Raw genomic sequence first — 23,090 nt, forward strand, 5'->3', positions numbered from 1 at the left:
GCAAAACTGGGACATGAGATAGCTTTGGCAAATAGAATTAAGGAGAATCCAAAGGGTTTTTACAAATATGTTAAGGACAAAAGGGTAACTAGGGAGAGAATAGGACCCCTCAAAGATCAGCAAGGCAGCTTTTGTGTGGAGCCACAGAAAATGGGGGAGATACTAAATGAATATTTTGCATCAGTATTTACTGTGGAAAAGGATATAGAAGATATAGACTGTAGGGAAATAGGTAGCGACATCTTGCAAAATGTCCAGATTACAGAGGAGGAAGTGCTGGATCTTTTGAAACGGTTAAAGGTGGATAAATCCCCAAGACCTGATCAGGTGTACCCGAGAACTCCGTGGGAAGCGAGAGAAGTGATTGCTGGGCTTCTTGCTAAGATATTTGTATCATCGATAGAGACAGGTGAGGTGCCAGAAGACTGGAAGTTGGCAAATGTGGGGTCACTGTTTAAGAAGGGTGGTAAAGACAAGCCAGGGAACTATAGACCAGTGGGCCTGACCTCGGTGGTGGGCAAGTTGTTGGAGGGAATCCTGAGGGACAGGATGTACATGTATTTGGAAAGGCAAGGACTGATTTGGGATAGTCAACATGGCTTTGTGGTGGGAAATCATGTCTCACAAACTTGATTGAGTTTGTTGAAGAAGTAACAAAGAAGATTGATGAGGGCAGAGCAATAGATGTGATCTATATGGACTTCAGTAAGGCATTCGACAAGGTTCCCCATGGGAGACTGATTAGCAAGGTTAGATCTCATGGAATACAGGGAGAACTAGCCATTTGGATACAGAACTGGCTCAAAGGTAGAAGAATGGTAGAATGGTGGTGGAGGGTTGTTTTTTCAGACTGGAGGCCTGTGACCAGTGTAGTGCCACAAGGATTGGTGCTGGGTCCTCTACTTTTTGTCATTTACATAAATGATTTGGATGCGAGCATAAGAGGTACAGTTAGTAAGTTTGCAGATGACACCAAAATTGGAGGTATAGTGGACAGCGCAGAGGGTTACCTCAGATTACAACAGGATCTGGACCAGATGGGCCAATGTGCTGAGAAGTGGCAGATGGAATTTAATTCCGATAAATGCAAGGTGCTGCATTTTGGGAAAGCAAATCTTCATACACTTAACGATAAGGCCCGAGAGAGTGTTGCTGAACAAAGATCTTGGAGTGCAGGTTCATAGCTCCTTGAAAGTGGAGTCACAGGTAGATAGGATAGTGAAGGCGGCGTTTGGTATGCTTTCCTTTATTGGTCAGAGTATTGAGTACGGGGGTTGCGAGGTCATGTTGAGGTTGTACAGGACATTGGTTAGGCCACTGTTGGAATATTGCGTGCAATTCTGGTCTCCTTCCTATCGGAAAGATGTTGTGAAACTTGAAAGGGTTCAGAAAAGATTTACAAGGATGTTGCCAGGGGTGGAGGATCTGAGCTACAGGGAGAGGCTGAACAGGCTGGGGCTGAGGCGTCGGAGGCTGAGGGGTGACCTTATAGAGGTTTACAAAATTATGAGGGGCATGGATAGGGTAAATAGACAAAGTCTTTTCCCTGGGTTCAGGGAGAACTAGAGGGCATAGGTTTAGGGTGAGAGGGGAAAGATATAAGAGAGACCTAAGGGGCAACTTCTTCACGCAGAGGGTAGTAAGTGTATGGAATGAGCTGCCAGAGGATGTGGTGGAGGCTGGTACAAGTGCAACCTTTAAGAGGCATTTGGATGGGTATATGAATAGGAAGGATTTGGAGGGATATGGGCCGGGTGCTGGCAGGTGGGACTAGATTGGGTTGGGATATCTGGTCGGCATGGACGGGTTGGACCAAAGGGTCGGTTTCCATGCTGTACATCTCTATGACTCTATGCATATTATACTGTCTTTCTTTTTGTACTGAACATTGGCACCAAAATTAAAGCTAGAGGCAATCAAATCAAGTTCAGCCAAAATAGGGGCTTGGAAAGAATGCTGGATGATCATTAATTTAATTAATTTTTTTAAAAGCCTTTACTATTCCACTGAGAAACTTCCATACATTGAATTATCAAATAATGAAAATTACCTGCAAGTCCAATTTCTAGAGCATAGTCAATATGCTCAACACACAAGTATTCCACGAGAATAGTAAATATTCGAAAAGCATTCTTTGGTAAATCAGAAGAATCAGACAGCTATAAATAAAAAGTTAAGAATTAGCAAAAATAGACACTGCTTAACATAACAATTATACTGAACTGCTCCAGTGAAAATCATCCCCAGAATAATCACCTGTAGAAATTTTAAAATTGAAGGACTGCAAGGCATCAATATTTGAAAAAAACCATCATATAGCCCAAATCTCAACAATACAGTACAAGGAACATTATTCTTTTTTGAAGAACATTCTTACCCTGTGACACCTCTCAAAGGCCTGTCTGGTCTCCTGCAAAAGATTGACAACTACCTCCTGTGACAGAAATGTTTCACCATGCGTGTCAATACTTGGCCCCAGTGGTAAGTTGGTACGTTGGCGAATTCTCTCTTTTAGATCCTGAATCCTACAAGATACACACCCATTATTTCACAGAAACATCTAAAATTTACAAAGATTAACAACTGTACTAATTTGAAGAGGACAAACATGTATAAAAGTATACCATAAGCAAAAGGCCCTCTGGCTGTCAGTGCCTCAAACTCTTTTACTTACACACACACGCACAGTGTAAGGTTCCAAAGTTTTCATTGCATATACGAATTTTCACAATCATAAAATTACTTAAACAGTTTTGCTCATAATTATTTTACCTCTTTACAAGAAAATGGAAGCCATCTAGGAGAGGATGTAACAGCATGGTATTTTGCCAGCCATAGCATCTGATATTTTGCAATAATGTTATCACTCAGGCAATCAGGAAATCTACAAGTTTTGATTCTGCTTTTTAAAAGAACAGATGTGAATATTTCAGAAAACATGAAAGAGCTGTTTCTGTAAACAGCAGAAGATTGAGACAGGACTCAGTAAATGTTTCAAAGCAGGATGCTATGAAATTTTGCCAGAATTCCAAAATTCCAATTTTTGTTGGGAAAAAGCCCAAAATTGCACAAGGAATCAGGTTTATCCTAACCAAGTGAAATGGGTCAAGAAATAGGAGAAATTTGAGCCAACTTTGATTTCTTCTGCACAAAAGTGGCATGGTGGCTCAGTGGCTAGCACTGCTGCCTCATAGCACCAGGGTCCCAGGTTCGATTCCAGCCTCGGACAACTGTCTGTGTGGAGTTTGCACATTCTCCGTGTCTGCATGGGTTTCCTCTCAGTCCAAAGATGTGCAGGTCAGGTAAATTGACCATGCTAAATTACACATAGTGCTAGGTGCATTAGTCAGAGGGAAATGGGTGGATTACTCTTCGGAGGGTCTGTGTGGACTAGTTGGGCCGAAGGACCTGTTTCAACACTGTTGGGAATCTACTCTAATCTAATCTAAACTCTGAGCTGCAGAGCATTTAAAAGAGACATTTGTAAGTAGAAGTAATGTCAGTAATTCTGATCATCATCAAAATCAATGAATTTGTTCAAAACCTACAAAGCTTTGGGCTGACCAGAACAAGAATTAAATAATTAAAATTAGTGAGGTAGACAGTATTCTGAAAAATTAATGATCCTAGCCCACATGTCAAGATGCTCAGACATTAAATATTAAATTCAGAATTTATCTAGTAACTAACTTTACTTCAGTTTATTTTAATATTTTTGGGTGATGTTTCCAATTGAATTTTATAAAATAAACAAAAACCCTTCAAAATAATTCTAGTAAAATTAAAACATTCAACTTAAAATATTCTTCAAATTGTAAATTCTTTCAAAACATCTTGGAACTGACTTTAATGAGATGTCAAGCAATTTCTCCCAATTTTTTCTGTCCAATAGAGTATAACATTCAACAGACTTGAAAGTAAATTTAAAATAAAATTATCCATGATAACATCTTTAATAGTGTTAACGATTCAGAAAACAGATTAGACAGTTTCAAGCTAGTTTATATGCATGTGATTCTGACATAAGTAATTTAAGAGGCATCACTATAACATTTACAGAATGATAACGTACAGACAATTCTACCCAAAATCAAGTGAAGCATTCTGAAACAGAGGTGACAGGTTGGTAAAAGTGTGCATGAACCAAGGTGTAAAGAGGATCGTTTTGCCAAAGTGCATCAGTGGCTCCAAATGCAGACTCATTTTCAGCATGGTTTTGAAGTGCTGCAAATATTAGGGAATCATAAAAACAAAAGAGGGAGGGAAGTATTTTGCCCTTGCTGAATCAAATACATTTAACTTTCATCTAAAAGGAATTCTTCCATTCAACAAATAGCACACAGAGGTTAATGCAGGGAAACAAACTTCAATGTATGCAGTTAATATACACACTTGAGCAACTAGACAACTTTTTAAAAATCAGCTACAGTAAATTACAAATTACTTTCTTCACACTTCACTGTACTGCATTTCCAAATGCTTCTTCAAAGCACTGTACCTTAAATTTAATTATGTAATCATATAGATATACCAAATATTACAAAAGGGGGCATAATGATGAAGTGCACCTGCTGTGTATTCAGGTCATGGTATTTAATTAGATAAATTCATAAATGCTCTCATGTACAGACAAGCTAAGCTGGTTTCTAGACTCTTCTGTGAAATCCAAATTGGATGTCAGGCCTGAAGCAAACTCAGTCACCAAAGTAATCATTAAATTGGCACTGTAAATGGCTGCCCATCAAAGATAAGAAACCTTTATTGTATGAATCTGACAAATTGTTTGATTATGGTATAAATTAATTGAGTAATAAGCATATTAACAAAGAGCAAAGGAAGGGATATGTAGATCTTTATAGATTTGTTCCATAAATGTAATATATGAAGCTACTCAATTTTTTACAAAAATTCATTCATCAAATGAGGGCATTGCTGGCATTTATTGCCCATCCTTACTTGCCCAGAGGGTAATTAAGAGCCAATCACATTGCTGTGGTTCTGGAGTCAAACGTAGGCCAGACCCACAGCAATGGGTCATCATTAAAAACTTTACGTTCAAATTTTTTTTTGAATTCATGGTGGGACCTGTAAAGGAAATTACATTTGATAAGAATAAGGAAATTAATCATTGATGTGACAATAAATAATTTCCACAATAGGTCATTTGAGGAACATGGCATGAGTAGGGAAATGCAATCACCAACTATTCTTTTTGAGTGACCCACTACCAATTGCTTTCAATCTATGAATAGGACCCAGTTTAATAATCATCGGAAATTGAATTTCACACACAGTTTTGCTACAGGCTTCATAAACTGATTTATGCTTGATTTGTCAATGAGGCAATTTGATAAGATATGTACTATTACAGCTTGCTTCAAAAAACTAGATTACTTTGAATTCAATTATGTTGATAAGGATAGAAAGAATATCTATTGCGCACTATAAACTTTAGAAAAAAATATTTTCAGCATTTACAGTTTTGAAATCCCAAACATTAAAATTCTTTCAGGAGTGAAAATAAATAAGTAGTTTGAACAAAGTAACCTTTGTTTCTGTAATCAATGATTGGTTATGTCTTCAGGAGAAACTAGTCATATCCAATGATTCCTCTATGATACCTTCCTGGATGCTGTGCATGGGTGTAACATGCAACAACAAAACATCTTACATTTATATAGCTCCTTTAATGCAATAAAATGGAGCATGGCATTTCACAGAAGCACTATAAACATATAACAGAGTCATAGATGACAAAAAATTTGATGGAAGACACAAATTTAAGACAACTTTTAAAAGGCAGAGTAGGAGATGGAGAGACAGAGAAGGTGTGTACATGTGCTGAGGCAGTTGAAAGTACAGGCACTAATGGTAAATCAATTAATATCAGGTATACAAAATAAGCCAAAATTTGAGAAGTGCATATATTTCCAAATTGTGATGTTGAAGGAGATAGAGACAAGAAGGGGCCAAAGCCAAGGAAGGTTTTGAAAGGAGGTCAGCAAGCATGGGGCTGTTGGGATTTGATGCAAGACATGGGCTCTAGTGCTTGAGAGTTCAGTCGATGAACAAAGGCATGAATGAGGACTTCAGCAGTAAATGAGCTGAGGTATGGGTCTAATCGGGCAGGGTTAGAGAAATGGAAATTGTCAATCTTAGTGATTATGTTAACATGAAGCGCACATTGAAGTTAAATGTGACGCTAAGGTTGTTTAATCTAAGGCAGTTGCCAGGAATAGACAGGGAGTTGGAATAGAATTTGGAGTTCAGACTGCTTTCAGCCTTATTAATACTAAATGGAAGTAAATTTTTGCTCTGCTAGATGTTGTCAAGTTACCTGAAAATGCAACTGTGGAGGTGGCATGAGGGGTAATGGTGAGGTGGGGCTAGATGTCATTAGTGAACCTGTCAGAATTACTAACTTTCTTCCAGATTCTGTCACAGGGATAGCAGATATACAAGAAAAGGAAAGGACAAAGGAACATGCTTCTGGGGACTCCAGAGGCAACTGCGTAAGAGCAAGTTATTGCAAGTAATAGTTTCAATTCAATTAAATTCATAAAACTGTGTGGCAGCAGTCCACTCAGCTACATAACAGTGATGCTGGAATTGGTTAACCATGTCAAAGGTTGCAGACAGTTCAAAAAGATTGAGGAAGGAAAGTTTATGTTTGTCAAGTCATTTAGGATATAAATGTTGAGTTTAATAGGAGTTTTTTGGAGCGGAAAGGAAGGTTAGATATGAAACCTGCTAAAGTCAAGAATTTACAAATTATCCCATTTAAAACAATCCACAAGAATGGTTGCCTAAAATTTATTAGTAGCTCACACTGAACTGGCCACTTTGAACAAAACATTGCAGGGAGAATCAAATTAGTCATGTCAAGACTTTAATAAGTATTTCCTGCTTTCTCTCGTTTTTGAAATGCAATATTTAATTGTAACCTCTGTCCCTTAAGTTTTGTAGCCATTGGGGTGACTCTGCACTCTCATTTACACATGCTTGAGATGCAACTATTGTTTCCTTAATTGCCTCATTAGCGTATAGCTTCGGCTTTCACCATTGCCCCTTTTATCATTTAACTTCCCCTTTCTACTATCTTATCACAAACCTGTTTGCTTCCCCTCCATCCCCAAACATGACCTGGAAATAGACTGCAAAGTACTCTTAGTCCTAACTAAGGGTTACCATCCCTGTTAAATATTTCAAGTACCTCAGGTTTTATTTCAGATTCCTTGAACTGAAGAATTTTGCATGTGTCAATTTAAGTCAGTGATTAAGTCAGGGCTAAATTCTCAATGCTAATAGTCTCACACAACACAACTGGTATCTTCATACACAAACAACATTCAATCTGAAAATTGAGAAAAATCAAGAGCTTCTGAACATAAAAAACAATTAAAATATCAGAAAATATTAATCATGGTATTTTATCAAAACTTTATATAACTGCACTTACCCTCCAGATCCATAAGACCGTTTTTGATGATTTTTGGAATCGTAGTAGCGTTGTAACACCATGCTACTCCTAGCTTTCAAGTATCCTGTCTCAATTTCGATATAATTTTCCAGGTATGAAAGGAAAATGCCTTTGATCATCTTTGCCAGAAATGTCTGTTTATCAGTACCAAGGTCAAACTCTGCTAACTTGCTTGCTAAACTTGTAGTCCTGTAAAGCAGAGACATCACAAGAAATAATTATTTATTACCAGCTCCCAACCCCCTGCTAATAATGTACAACTAAAATCCTTAGTCGCATTTTTTAAAAATGTCACGTTGAGTTGACTTTCATGCTTCCTTTACATTTATGAAAAAAAACGACCTGAGCTTGCCACATTAGTCAGAGACAACAGTTGAAGTTTAAGTCCACGATCTGTGAATACTGCCATGCTTGTTTTAATGTAAACCTGTACCTCACCATTTGAGGCACAGCATATTAGTGTACTGTCTTGATGTGGTGCAATAAATAACCTATAAAAAAAATATGCCTTGCAAGAATCTGGTGCTTGGTTTTTCTTCTCCAATCATATGTAATACGCATCAAGAAAAATTGAAGAAGAAATCCTGTTAAAATGTGCAAATTCAAAAACAGTTTACTGATTTATATGCTAGGAAACAACAGCTGGATGTATAGCTGTCATGGAAGTGTAATCTGTCATGGAACAAAGAGACCTAGGAGTGCAGGTTCACAGTTCCTTTTCAGTGGAGTCGCAGGTAGATAGGATAGTGAAGGCAGCGTTTGATATGTTTTCCTTTACTGGTCAGAGTATGGAGTACAAGAGGAGTTGGGAGATCATGTTGCGGCTGTACAGGACATTGGTTAGGCCACTGTTGGAATATTGTGCGCAATTCTGGTCTCCTTCCTATCAGAAAGATGTTACATAGAACATAGAACAAAGAAAAATACAGCGCAGTACAGGCCCTTTGGCCCTCGATGTTGCGCCGATCCAAGCCCACCTAACCTACACTAGCCCACTATCCTCTATATGCCTATCCAATGCCCGTTTAAATGCCCATAAAGAGGGAGAGTCCACCACTGCTACTGGCAGGGCATTCCATGAACTCACGACTCGCTGAGTGAAGAACCTACCCCTAACATCTGTCCTATATCTACCACCCCTTAATTTAAAGCTATGCCCCCTCGTAATAGCTGACTCCATATGTGGAAAAAGGTTCTCATGGTCAACCCTATCTAAACCCCTAATCATCTTGTACACCTCTATCAAGTCACCCCTAAACCTTCTTTTCTCCAATGAAAACAACCCCAATGCCTCAGCCTTTCCTCATATGATCTTGCTACCATACCAGGCAACATCCTGGTAAGCCTCCTCTGCACCCGTTCCAGTGCCTCCACATCCTTCCTATAGTATGGCGACCAAACCTGCACACAATACTCCAGATGCGGCCGCACCAGAGTCTTATACAACTGCAACATGACTTCAAGACTCCAGAACTCAATTCCTCTACCAATAAAAGCCAGTACGCCATATGCCTTCTTTACCGCACTATTTACCTGGGTGGCAACTTTCAGAGATCTGTGTACATGGACACCAAGATCCCTCTGCTCATCCACACTACCAAGTATCTAACCATTAGCCCAGTACCCCAGCTTTTTGTTACTCATACCAAAATGAATCACCTCACACTTACCCACATTGAACTCCATTTGCCACCTTTCTGCCCAGCTCTGCAGCTTATCTATATCCCGCTGTAACCTGACACATCCTTCCTCACTGTCAACAACCCCACTGACTTTCGTATCATCCGCAAACTTGCTCACCCAAACTTCTAGCCCCTCCTCCAGGTCATTTATAAAAATGACAAACAGCAATGGTCCCAAAACAGATCCTTGCAGAACACCGCTAGTAACTGCACTCCAAGATGAACCTTTACCATCCTCTGTCTTCTTCCAGCCAGCCAATTCCTAATCCAAACCTCCAACTCACCCTCAATGCCATACCTCCATATTTTTTGCAGTAGCCTACCATGGGGAACCTTATCAAACGCCTCACTACAATCCATATACACCACATCTACCGTTTTACCCTCGTCCACCTCCTTAGTCACCTTCTCAAAGAATTCAATAAGGTTTGTGAGGCACGATCTGCCCTTCACAAAACCATGCTGACTATCCTTGATCACATTATTCCTATCCAGATGTTCATAAATCCTATCCCTTACAATTCTCTAAGATTTTGCCCACAACAGAAGTGAGGCTCACTGGCCTATAGTTACTAGGGTTATCCCTACTCCCCTTCTTGAACAAGGGAACCACATTTGCTATCCTCCAGTCTTCTGGCACTATTCCTGTACACAACGAGGACATAAAAATCAAGGCCAATGGCTCTGCAATCTCCTCCCTTGCTTCCCAGAGAATCCTAGGATAAATGCCATCAGGCTCAGGGGACTTATCTATTTTCACCCTTTCCAGAATTTCCAACACCTCTTCCCTACATACCTTAAAGCCGTCCATTCTAATTAATTGTGACTCAGTATTCATATCGGCAACAATGTCCTGTTCCTGAGTGAATACTGACGAAAAGTATTCATTCAGCGCCTCCCCAATCTCTTCAGCCTCCACACGCAACGTCCCACTACTATCCTTGACTGGACCTATTCCTACCCTAGTCATTCTTTTATTCCTGACATACCTATAGAAAGCCTTTGGGTTTTCCCTAATCCTACCAACTAAGGACTTTTCATGTTCCCCTCCTTGCTGCTCTTAACTCTCTCTTCAGATCCTTCCTGGCTACCTTATAACTCTCAATCGCCCCAATTGAACCTTCACGCCTCATCTTTACATAGGCCGCCCTCTTCCCTTTAACAAGGGATTCCAATTCCTTATTAAACCACAACTCCCTCACACGACCCTTTCTTCCCTGCCTGACAGGTACATACTTATCAAGGACACTCAATAGTTGCACCTTGAACAAGCTCCACATATCAATTGCACCCTTACTTTGAAGCCTACTTTTCCAAGCCACGCATCCTAAGTCATGCCTCACCGCATCATAATTTCCCTGCCCCCCAGCTATAACTCTTGCCCTGCAGTGCACACTTATCCCTCTCCATCACCAGAGTAAAAGTCACCGAATTGTGGTCACTGTCCCCAAAGTGCTCACCTACCTCCAATTCTAACACCTGGCCTGGTTCGTTACCTAGAACCAAATCCAGCATGGCCTCACCTCTTGTGGCCTGTCTACATATTGCGTCAGCAAACCCTCCTGCACACATTGGACAAACACCGACCCATCTAATGAACTTGAGCTATAGCTTTCCCAGTCAATATCAGGAAAGTTAAAGGCCCCCATAACAACCAGCCTATTACTTTCACTCTTCTCCTGAATCATCCTCGCAATCCTTTCTTCTACGTCTCTAGGACTATTAGGAGGCCTGTAGAAAACTCCTAACAGGGTGACCTCACCTTTCCGATTCCTAACCTCAGCCCAAACTACCTCAGATGGCGAGTCTTCATCCATCGTCCTTTCCACCGCTGTAATACTATCTTTGACAAGCAATGCCACACCCTCCCCCTCTTTTACCCCCACCTCTGACCCTACTAAAACATTTAAACCCTGGAACCTGCAACAGCCAATCCTGTCCCTGTTCTATCCATGTCTCCATAATAGCCACAACATTGAATTCCCAGGTACCAACCCACACTGCAAGTTCACCTACCTGATTTCGTATACTTCTTGCATTGAAGTATACACACTTCAAGCCACTTTCCTGTTTACAGGCACCCTCCTTTGAGATTGATGCCGTGTTCCTAACCTCCCTACACTCCAGGTCCTGCACCCTAAAGCTACAGTCTAGGTTCCTATGCCCCTGCAGAGTTAGTTTAAACCCCCCCAAAGAGCACTAGCAAATCTCCCCCCAAGGATACTGGTGCCCCTCAGGTTCAGGTGTAGACCATCCTGTTTATAGAGGTCCCACCTTCCCCAGAAAGAACCCCAGTTATCCAGATACCAGAATCCCTCCCTCCTGCACCATCCCTGTAGCCACGCACTTAACTGTTCTCTCTCCCTATTCCTCGACTCTCTATCACGTGGCACGGGTAACAAACCAGAGACAACAACTCTGTTTGTTCTAACTGAGCTTCCAACCTAGCTCCCTGAAAGCCTGCCTAACATCCTCAACCCTCCTCCTACCTATGTCGTTGGTGCCAATGTGGACCATTACTTCGGGCTGCTCCCCCTCAAGGACCCAGAAAACACGATCAGAGATGTCACGTACCCTTGCACCTGGGAGGCAACATACCAAACGTGAGTCTCTCTCGCCCCCACAAAACCGCCTATCTGTGCCCCGAACTATCGAGTCCCCAATAACTATTGCTCTGCTCTTCTCCACCCTTCCCTTCTGAGCAACGGGGACAGGCTCCGTGCCAGAGGCCTGAACTCCATTGCTTACCCCAGTTAAGTTCCCCCCCCCCCCCCCACAAGTATCCAAAACGGTATACTTGCTCTTGAGGGGAATGGCCGCAGGGGGTCCCTGCACTGGCTGCTTCCTCCCAGTCCCCCTCACTGTCACCCATCTATCTGCCATCTTTGGAGTTACTACTTCCCTAAAGCTCCGATCTATGACCCCCCTCTGCCTCCCGAATGATCCTAAGTTCCTCCAACTCCAGCTCCAGTTCCCTAACACGGTCTTGGAGGAGCTGGAAACTTGAAAGGGTTCAGAAAAGATTTACAAGGATGTTGCCAGGGTTGGAGGATTTGAGCTATAGGGAGAGGCTGAACAGGCTAGGGCTGTTTTCCCTGGAGCGTCGGAGGCTGAGGGGTGACCTTATAGAAGTTTACAAAATCATGAGTGGCATGGATAGGATAAATAGACAAAGTCTTTTCCCTGACGTGGGTGAAATCCAGAACTAGAGGGCATAGGTTAGGGTGAGAGGGGAAAGATATAAAAGAGACCAAAGGGGCAACTTTTCATGCAGAGGGTGGTATGTGTATGGAATGAGCTGCCAGAGGAAGTGGTGGAGGCTGGTACAATTGCAATATTTAAAAGGCATTTGAATGGGTATATGAATAGGAAGGGTTTGGAGGGAAATGGACCGGGTGCTGGCAAGTGGGATTAGATTGGGTTGGGATATTTGGTCGGCATGGATGGGTTGGACAGACAGGTCTGTTTCCATGCTGTACATCTCTATGACTATGACTAAATGGGGATGAACAGTAAATGCCTACTTTTATAAAATAATATGTAGAAGCATATATAATAGTTTTCTTCCTATATTTCTTTATATCAACTTTCAGGTGACTCTTTACAAAACTGAAAAGCTTAAATACTTCCATTCTTGCCTCAATTTTGAACTTTAGGAATCAGACTCATGGACCTCGGTATAGTTTCCGATAGCCAAAAGTCTCTTCTACCTCAATAACCAAAACTGACCGCAGTACTGAAAGTGGTGACATCTAGAAATAATTCAACTTGAGCAGGATATTGCTGCACCTGGAATTAAAATTATTTCTGAGACATTCCAATTGCTGTGTTTATTGATGCTCTGCATTGTAGAGATATATTGAGTGTCAAGTTTACCAGTCTCTTTCCACTCCATGTTTTGCTAATTTCAGTAAAATTCAATGTATGCAGAGTACAAATGTTGCCCATTTTTCTTTGCAAATTACAGTACAGTACACTTATCCATACTAACATTAGATTAGATTACTTAGTGTGGAAACAGGCCCCTCGGCCCAACAAGTCCACACCAACCCGCTGAAAAGCAACCCACCCAGACCTATTCCCCTACACCTAACACTACGGGCAATTTAGCATGACCAATTCACCTAACCTGCATATTTTTGGACTGTGGGAGGAAACCGAAGCACCCGGAGGAAACCCATGCAGACTCAGGAAGAATGTGCAAACTCTACACAGTCGCCTGAGGCGGGAATTGAATCCGGGTCCCTGGCACTGTGAGGCAGCAGTGTTAACCACTGTGCCACCGTGCCGCCAGAAACTTTATTTTGGCATTATTCTGCCCACCTGTATATAATAGTCGCTTTCTGTTTATGCTTTGCTCTTCCAGTTTGATACAATCTGAAAATTTTACAAATGTATTTCTAGTTTGAGGTCAAGACAAATTATGTAGATAGGAAATAGGACTATGAAATCCTCACTTCTACCCAACCATTTCCATCCAAACTGACATTTGTCCCCGAATGTTTATGTATTATTTTCCATCCTTCATTCAATACCTTACCTATTCTCAAAATTTCCCATGCATTCGCAGAATATAAGAAATCTCTTAATATTTATAAAGTGTCTTTTCATCATTTCAGTACACCATGCTGCAGCATTTTATACAATTTACTTGAGATGTCACTTGCTCATTAAATGGTCCAAGTGACTGGTCGAGCAATATTTCACGTTGAGTTATGTCGAGTGCATTACACAGTTAAGCATTAAATGTATGCCTGGTAAGCAATTCCATTATATTACAAAAGACCACAGCAACACTGTCTATTTCATTGATGCCTGAGACATTTTTGTCACTTTTGAAATTAGAAACTAACAGCTTGCTCAATGACAGTATTTTTTAATTGTCAATTGTAACAGATTAGAGCTTCCCAAATTTCCTCCTGACTCTTAAAACGCTGGAATATATACTATTCAGCTTTTGACGTGTCAAGTCAACACTATTATCAAGTTGTACCAAATTCAAGGCTTGTTTTTATTTTTCAGTTCCATTATCTGCAAAATCTGATTTCAGAATCCACATTAGCAGCTTAGGATTATAATAAATTTCAAGCTGTGTGTAAATTTATAAGTGATGCTAGGAATAGGACAGTGTCAATTCTCAATGCAAATGCATCATTCAAACTCAAAATTTGCTTAATGTTTACTTTAATCAGGTCAGTTTCTTCATTTCAGTATTGCAATTCTTCAGTGTTTTTTTTACTATATATGAGGAACTGGACTTGATACCTAATTACTTGCCACCTAAGAGGGATCGAATTTCAGAGTTGGTGTATAAGAAATACAATACAAACGTTAAGTCACCCATGCCAGGAAAGAACCAATGTGCAACGTACTGGCCATTACAAGGGAATTGAGGTCTCAAACACAACTCGCTCGGCTGAGGAGAGCGCAGGATGTAGTTCATATTTACCACTTTATCCCTCTTGCCTATTCTTTTAAGCTTTACAATAAATTCTCCTCTAAGCCACCATGCCATCCTCTCAGTTCCCTGGCTACACTGTTTTAACGTTTTCAATGGTAGAGCCTTATTTCAACCACACGTAAGAGGAGGTATTTATGTTGCTGAAAATCAATTATCAGTATATTTCCTTTCACCTTTCAAATAGTTTTCTTAAACCAGTCTTCATCATGTTGTGCTCTTTTTATATAGTCAGACCTTGACTCCTAGCTACAGTGTAACTCCATCCATTGATGGAAATCACTGACTGCAAAAGACATTTGCTTTTAAAATTCTGGGATTTTTCACTCTGAATGCTTAAGAACTTAGGTTGTTCCAGGAACAAAAATGTCTTAATCAAATCATTGTATGCAGAAAAATGGTTACCGGTTATTTTCTTAAAAAAAAAAGGGCAAAAGGGAAATAGTTTTAAGAGAACTTTCTACAACAGACAAAAAATAAGTTATTTATTTCCTTGCACATTGAAAGTTTATGTATTGGTTTGATTAAATGTGTAATAGAGAAACTGCCATTGACAAATTTTGAGCTTACTTCCCACATAATCACCTTGAAAATAATAATATGACACAAGTATTGCACATTGAGAAATATTCATTATACAGGTCAAATGAGTGTTTAGAAAGTGAACATTCTCACTGTAGTTGAAACAACTGCTCACAAATTACAAGACGAGAAAAACAAAGGAAAATTCTGTTCACCTCAACAGATACAGTATATCAATCTTGTCACTGGCAAATTGTAATTCAAATCAAAATGAGATTAAATATTTTGTAAGTTGTTACTCTATAAAAACTAAATGTAGATTAATACACAGTGATTAATAACTCAGCGCCTCCCTAACCCTCATATCGCTCCCCATTATACACATTGGAATTCATATTTTAATTTCTTGAAGTCAATGACTGAGACTTCAAACTTTTTTTAAAATGATCTATCAATGCTGGTTACAGGGCCTGAAACAGAAGCAGGAGTTTCTTACAGTTAAAAGATGGCATTATTGGTAACATCTTACCTTGTATACAGATCGTACAGATTCTTTAGGTATTCTTCTGCATCAGATTTTTTACATTCTTCTAAGCGATCTCGGATAAAACTCTAAACAGGCATAGAATGGACAATAGTTTCTAGCACTCAAGTTGAATATTGAATCTGCTAACAGTTAGTGACAATAATCTGACTGCAGCAATCGCATCGCTGGTGAAAGTGCCCAGCGAATAATAACCTCTGCAGTAGAAATATTAAAATGCAATCACAAACACTAGCAAAATGTTCATTATGGTGAATTTACATTTTAAAAACAAATTAAAACAAGTTAAACCCCTTAATGATAATCATGATAAATCAGGAAGTCAGAACAAGCAAGGGCTGGCTATGAGTCACAAGAGAATTGGCTCAAAGATCAAGATTCCAAGACTGAATTTATAAGTTGTTTGATATTTACTGTTTTTAAACTGTAGCACATCCTTTTTTTTTAAAAAAAAACAGGATTTGTGAGAAAACATAGTTAAATGGCATGCATTAAGCACAGCAAGTATAAGACATTGTGATGAAGTAGGAGCCAGTGTTTGGTCCTCAACACAAACACCATTCCATGGTCTCTGACAATTCACAACCTTGGCATTTTACTTGACCTTGCACTCAGGTTCTGACCCCATATCTTCTCACTCAGCAAGATCACCAATTGCTAGCTGATTTTCACTACTGCCTTAGCCGAAACCCTCACCCAAACTTCTGTTACCTTCAGTCTTCACTATTCCAACACACTCCTGCCCAGCCTCCATATTATATCCTTGCAAACTGGAGGTCATCCAAACTTTTGTAGCTTACATCCTAAGTCAGTCCACTGTTTATAGACACTCCTTAAAACCTATTCTTAGCCGAACTGTTGGTCACTTGTCCATACTTCATTGTCAACTTTTCTAATACTGAAAATCACTCCTGTAAACCATTGGGATATGTTGCTACATTAAAGATTTGTAAAAAGGTTGTTATTATGGCATTTAATTTAATATGACAGAGAAGTTAAAGTAATTTGGAGTGACAAAATTAAGACTAAAGTTCTTTCAGAGTTCCTATCAAAAAAATTAAATGAATATTCTTTTCAAATTAAGCAAAACAATAACCAACGTTCATATAAATTGCTGTTTTCACACAATAAAACATACCAAGCCACTTCAGAAGTGCACTTTTAAACAAAATACGATACCATGGCCCATAAGGACTGTTGACCAAGAGTTTCATCGTAGGGATTGCTTCTAACAGCATTTTAAAAGAAGACAAAAGTGGAAAATATGAGATGCAAGAAGGATTAAACAGTGAATTCAGAAGCTTCGGGCCTAGACAACTTAAGATATGACCACCTCCAGTGGTGCAATGATAAAACCAAGGATTTATAGGACCGGACTGGGGAACAGAAACTTTCAATACAGTCAGTTCTGATAACGTGATAGTTCCATTCTCATGTGATCGCGCGTTAAGAAAATTCACAATAGCCACCCCATTTAAACTAATCAGGCCTGAATCACATTATAATCTAGGAGAAAGTGAGGACTGCAGATGCTGGAGACCAGAGTTGAAAAATGTGGTGCTGGAAAAACAGCAGGCCAGGCAGCATCCGAGGAGCAGGAGAATCGACATTTCGGGCATAAGCCCTTCTTCAGGAACCTATACAGATAATAAAAGTTCACATTCTACAAATAACAGTCTAAAGTTTACAATTGTGTTAAAGCCAAATTGCGTTGAAGAAACGTGTTAAAGCAGAACTGACTGTAGTTGTATGCAAAAACTTACATGGAAGAGTGAAGCCTTAAAGGGATTTGAGATCAGCAATGAGATTTAAAACAGACACACTGCTAGAAAGGAAGCCAGTATAGGTTAGTGAGTTTGATCAGTGAATGGGATTTGCTGTGAGTTACAAATGGGCTGAACAGATTAGCATGACCTCAAAACTTACGTAGGGTGGGAGGATGGAGGTCAGCCAGAGCAACATTGGAAGACTCAAGCCTAGAGATAGCAAAGCCACGCATGAGGGTTTTTGTAGCAATGTACTCAAGCAAGGAAAGAACTGAGAGATGTTATTAAAGAGGAATTGTATATTCTTGATATGGTACAGACATGCAGTCAAAAGATCATCTTACAAAACCTAAGTTAAGTAATGATTTATTGTTGTCATTGGGTTGGTGCCTTAAATTATTTTTCCTGGTATAACAGCACTCAAGGCAATAGAGGGCTCATATCTGACAAAAAATAAACAAACAAATGGCATGGTTGACAAGCTAATGAAATTGATGTAGTATGCATGGACTTTCAAAAGTATTTCAGAAAGCATCACAAAACAGATCCATCAGTAATGTTAAAGTTCCGAGAGTAAGTAGTACAATAGCAGTACGGAAATAAAACTGGCTAAGCAACTGGAAAGATAAACAGTCAACTTTTTATTCAGACTGCAGGAAAGTATAGAAAGGAATCCCCAAGGGCTGATTTTAGGATACTGCTCCTCTTCATGTACAGTAATAAACTAAATTTTAGTGTAGAAAGCACACATTTGCAGATCATTAAAGTTAAGATGAACTGTTCAGGTGATAGACCTAAACTTCAAGAGTTGAAATGACAGTCAAAATTGTAAATGGGATTTAACACAATGAAGTGCATTGTGACTAATTTGATAGGAAAAAGGAGGAGCAACACAAGAGAAAGGTTTCAATGCTAAAAGGGTGAAGAGAAGTTGGCTTAATATGCAAAATCTTTGAAGATGACAGAACATGAGAGGAAGCAGTGAAAAAAAACGTGCAGGATTTCAGGCTTTACAAATAAAAGTGCAACAAGGATGTTATGATAAACTTGCTTAAAATACTGGTTCAACATCGACTAATATGCTGCATCCAGTTTGGGGCTCCGCATTTTATGAAGGATGCGCAGTTTGAAGATAGATTGAAGGTGGTTTCCTTTAGAGAACAGAAGACTAAGAAATGCGCGAAACTGAAGGGGCTCTGGTTACAGTAGAGAAAAGCAGTTTTCACTGCCAGAGGAATCGAAAAATAAAAGAGACAGATTCAAGGTGGTTGACAAAACATGCATACAGAGCGGAGGTGGGTACTGCAGATGCTGGAGATTAGAGTCAAGACCAGAGTGGTGCTGGAAAAGCACAGCAGGTCAGACAGCATCTGAGCAGCAGGAAAATCGACATTTAAGTCAAAAGCCCTTCATCTGGCATGAGGAAAAACTCTAAAAATTAAGTTGTTAAGATCCAGAAATCACTACCAGAGAAGGAAATGGAGGTAAAATTAATTGAAATTTCAAAAAGAGAATGAATAAATGTGGAGTGAGAAAACGTCAGATGAGGAAAAGGCAGGTGAATGAAACTAGAGGAGTTGACTATGCAGACAGCCAGAGTAATCGTCCCCTTTCTATGCTTTAATCTTTCTATGCATTCACAGAACCACGAGTAGAAAGTCAAACTGCTTGGATTTTCCCTCGTTAAAGAACACGAAATTTTATCTGCAATAGTAATCCTTTTACCTGAAGTTTAATTTCAAAAATGTTTTGTATCAGTTTGGCCATCACATTCTCTGGGCTACTGAAGACTTCACGAACTTCTTTATTTACTCGTTGGCATAACGTGGCTGTATCTTCAAATAAATCATTCCTGAAATATGAAACCTGCACAGACAAGATTTTAACTACACTACAAAATCAAAAGATTACGGTATTACAGCAAACATAGTCAGAACTTCAAGAACACATTTTGTATGTATATAAATAAAACTGTTGGACATTTAATACAACGAAACAGAAACAATTACACACAAAGAGGACTTAAAACAGATTACCTCCTGGCACTGTTTTATATACACATCCACACAGTGAGCATACCCCTGGAAAAAGAAGATAAATTGTATATTTTAATAAGTGTAAATGAAGAGGAGATTAAATTGTAAAGCAAATATTCTATTTAAAGAATCAGATTCTTAGTGTTTGATTGTCATAGCTTCCAATGAAGAACAAATAACTTTTCATTTTTTATTTTTAAAAAATGCATTGTGAACACTATATCCATATTTTAGCAGCACCTACTAATATGTATCTCTCACACTTCCCACCTCGCTCCCCCTCATTACACACATACACAGTTTTTTCTCTTCCGCTAATGCTGCCTGATCCACTGAGCGCTTCTTTCATTCCCTATTTCACAATTTCAGCTGCAGGAACTTTAGCTTTTATAAATTTGAAGTAAACCTCAAATAAAAACAAAATGCTGGAGAAACCCGCCAGGTGTGGCAACATCTGTGGAGAGAGAAACCGAGTTAACATTTCAAGTCCAGTACAATTCTTCTTCCCAAAGAAAGGTCATTTTAGACTTGAAGCATTGACTCTGTTTCTCTCTCCACAGATGCCAACAGTTCCAGCATCCACAGTCTGTTGCTTTTAAGCAGATATCAAAGTCTGACACAAACAGGTAAGTGAGAGGGAATGAAAAGTTTGAAACACAGGTAAGGTTGAATCAGATAAGAGACAGAGGAGACTGAAATTAATATGATAGACACTGAAATGGTTAGGGAAGTGTAGCAGTCATGATATTTAAGCAAATGGAGTAAATTAAGTCAGTAAGAGTCTGAAGAGAGAGTGGCAAGTAAATGAAATTGAGACAAATTAAGAAGAGAAACATGAAAACTTGTGACTGAAACAGTTGAGATACATATAGATATGAAATCAAATCTCAAAGAACAGATATTTATAGAAAAAGAAACATAGTTAAAGGGAGGATGAGGCAACGATGGCTGACAAAAGTAGTCAGGGACAACATAAAAGCAAAAGAAAAGGCATGCAATATGGTGAACATTAGTGGCAAGCCTTCAAAAACCAGCACAGGACAACTAAAAAAAGCAATAAGGGGTAGAAGATGAAATATGAGGTAAGCTAGCTTGTAAAATAATAGAAGATAAAGAGTTTTGTCAGAAAATAAGAAAGGCAAAAGTAGACATTGGACTGCCAGAAAATAAGGCTGGATAAGTATTAAATGGGGACAAAGGAATGGCATAGGAAACAGAGGGATTTTGCATCAGTTTTTCCACAGTTGAAGACACCAGCAACATACCAGAACTTCAAGAGAGTTAGAGGGCAGAGGTGAAGGTAGTGGTTATCACTAAGGACAAGGGGCTGGGAAGTTCAAAGGCTTGAAGGTGGACTACACGCCAGATTTTTGAATGAGATTGTCGAGGCATTGTTGATGTTGTTTCAGGAATCACTGAGTCAGGGAAGTTCCAAGGGGCCTGGAAAATGGTTAATGTAACACCACAGTTTAAGGGGAGAGAGGCAGAAAATAGGAAACTACAGGCCGGTTACCTGATCTTGGTGACTGCTAAGATTGTAGAGTCCATGACTAAGGGTGAGATTGCAGAGTACTTCTAACAGTAGCGAACCTGCAGTTACTGCCTTTGCTGTTTGAATTCATGTATCACTGGACATCGGAGTGCATTTGGGAAATTTTACAACTAATCTTGGAGGAACCTATTTGGGAGAGGTCACAACACAGAAACAGATAAGTGAATATTTTAAGCGTGGCCTTGCAGTGAGTCTGCAGTAGTGAGTAGAGTGAGTTCTTTCTTGATTGCATGCTATATTGAGATATGTCTCTTGATTAAATTTAAAAATATCAGCCATAATAATTAATTTAACCTGGAGTAGTGTTTTGTAGAGGAATAAGACAGTGCTATTTTCTGGGTCTGTAGATTGAAAGAAGCAAAAATGGCCTTCAGTAGAGTGATATGCTCTTCTGGTAGGATGTGGGAGCTTAGCGGGATTTTAAGTGTTACTGAGGATTATAGCTGTAATAAATGCCATTGGTTGCGAATTCTATCAGATCGAATGGATTGGATGGAGACACAGCTACAGACAATGGGGAATTTACAACAGCAAGGGGACATGATGGATGGCAGTTATAAGGAGGAGGTAAAGTCGCAGATTTAGTCACATCGATGGGTTAACTCCAGGAAAGAAAGGTAGGCAGGTGGTACAGGAGTCTTCTGTGGCTATCTCCATTTTAAACAAGTATGCTGTTTTGGAAAATGTAGGGGGTGATGGATTCTCAGGGGAACGTAGCACGAACAACCAAGTTTCTGGTATTGAGACTGGCTCTAATGCAACGAGGGATATGTCGGGTTCCAAGAGATCGATTGTGTTAGGGGACTCTCTGGTCCAAGGTACAGACAGACATTTCTGTGGCCAGCAGCAAAAACTCAAAGGTGTGTTGTTTCCCTGGTGCCACAATCAAGGATATCTCAGAGAGAGAGTGCAGAATGATCCAAAGGGCGAAGAGGGGCCAGCAGGACATCATTGTACACATTGGAACCAACGACATAGGAAAGGAAAAGGTTGATATTCTGAAGGGAGAGTACAGAGAGTTAGGGAGGAATTTAAAAAGGAGGTCCTCGAGAGTAGTAATATCTGGATTACTCCCGGTGTTATGAGCCAGTGAGGAGGATAGAGCAGATGAATGCATGGTGTATGGGAGAAGGGTTCACATTTTTGGATCATTGAAAGCTCTTTTGGGGTAGAAGTGACCTGTACAAGAAGGACTGATTGCACCTAAATTGGAAGGGGACTAATATACTGGCAGGGAGACTTGCTAGGAAAATTTTCTGCTTGGGAGAATTTAAACTAGTAAGGTGGGGGTGGGACCCGGGGAATAGCAAAGAAATAGATCAATCTGAGACAATTGAGAACAGAAGCAAGTTAAACAGTCACGGCAGGCAGGAACAAAGCAGAGAACAAGGTAAGACTGATAAATTAAACTGCATTTATTTCAATGCAAGGGGCCTAACCGGGAAGACAGATGAACTCAGGGCATTGTAAGGAACACGGGACTGGGATATCATAGCAATTACAGAAACATGGCTCAGGGACAGACAGGACTGGCAGCTTAATGTTCTACAATAGAAATGCTACAGGAAGGACAGAAAGGGAGGCGAGAGAGGAAGGGCAGTGGCATTTATGATAAGGGATAGCATTACAGCTGTACTGAGGGAGGATATTCCCAGAAATACATCCAGGGAAGCTATTTGGGTTGAACTGAGAAATAAGAAAGGGATGATCACCTTATTGGGATTGTATTTTAGACCCCGGAATAGTCAAACAAATTTGTAAGGAGATCTCCGTTATCTGTAAGAATAATAAGGTAGTTATGGTAGGGGATTTTAACTTTCCAAACATAGACTGGGACTGCCATAGTGTTAAGGGTTTAGATGGAGAGGAATTTGTTAAATGCATTCAAGAAAATTTTCTGATTCAGTATGAGGATGTACCTACTAGAGAAGATGCAAAACTTGACCTACTCTTGGGAAATAAGCAGGGCAGGTGACTGAGGGGTCAGTGGGGAAGCACTTTGGGGCCAGCAACCTTAATTCTCTTAGTTTTAAAATACTGATGGAAAAGG

At 39.8% G+C, this 23,090-nt stretch overlaps 1 protein-coding gene across 2 annotated transcripts in view; it reads right to left on the reverse strand.

Annotated features, from left to right (window-relative positions):
* Positions 1-23,090, reverse strand: part of exoc5 (exocyst complex component 5) — an 86,541-nt gene that overhangs the window by 17,461 nt on the left and 45,990 nt on the right. For both annotated transcript variants that reach the window (XM_072568796.1, XM_072568797.1), the window contains exons 8-13: positions 19,489-19,533; positions 19,178-19,318; positions 15,672-15,754; positions 7,460-7,669; positions 2,378-2,525; positions 2,051-2,159 (exon numbers count right to left, since the gene is read on the reverse strand). In XM_072568796.1, the coding sequence (XP_072424897.1) occupies positions 2,051-2,159; positions 2,378-2,525; positions 7,460-7,669; positions 15,672-15,754; positions 19,178-19,318; positions 19,489-19,533 (736 nt within the window). The remainder of the gene's footprint in view (positions 1-2,050; positions 2,160-2,377; positions 2,526-7,459; positions 7,670-15,671; positions 15,755-19,177; positions 19,319-19,488; positions 19,534-23,090) is intronic.

Source organism: Chiloscyllium punctatum, chromosome 4, assembly GCF_047496795.1.
Source record: "Chiloscyllium punctatum isolate Juve2018m chromosome 4, sChiPun1.3, whole genome shotgun sequence".
Taxonomy (NCBI): domain Eukaryota; kingdom Metazoa; phylum Chordata; class Chondrichthyes; order Orectolobiformes; family Hemiscylliidae; genus Chiloscyllium; species Chiloscyllium punctatum.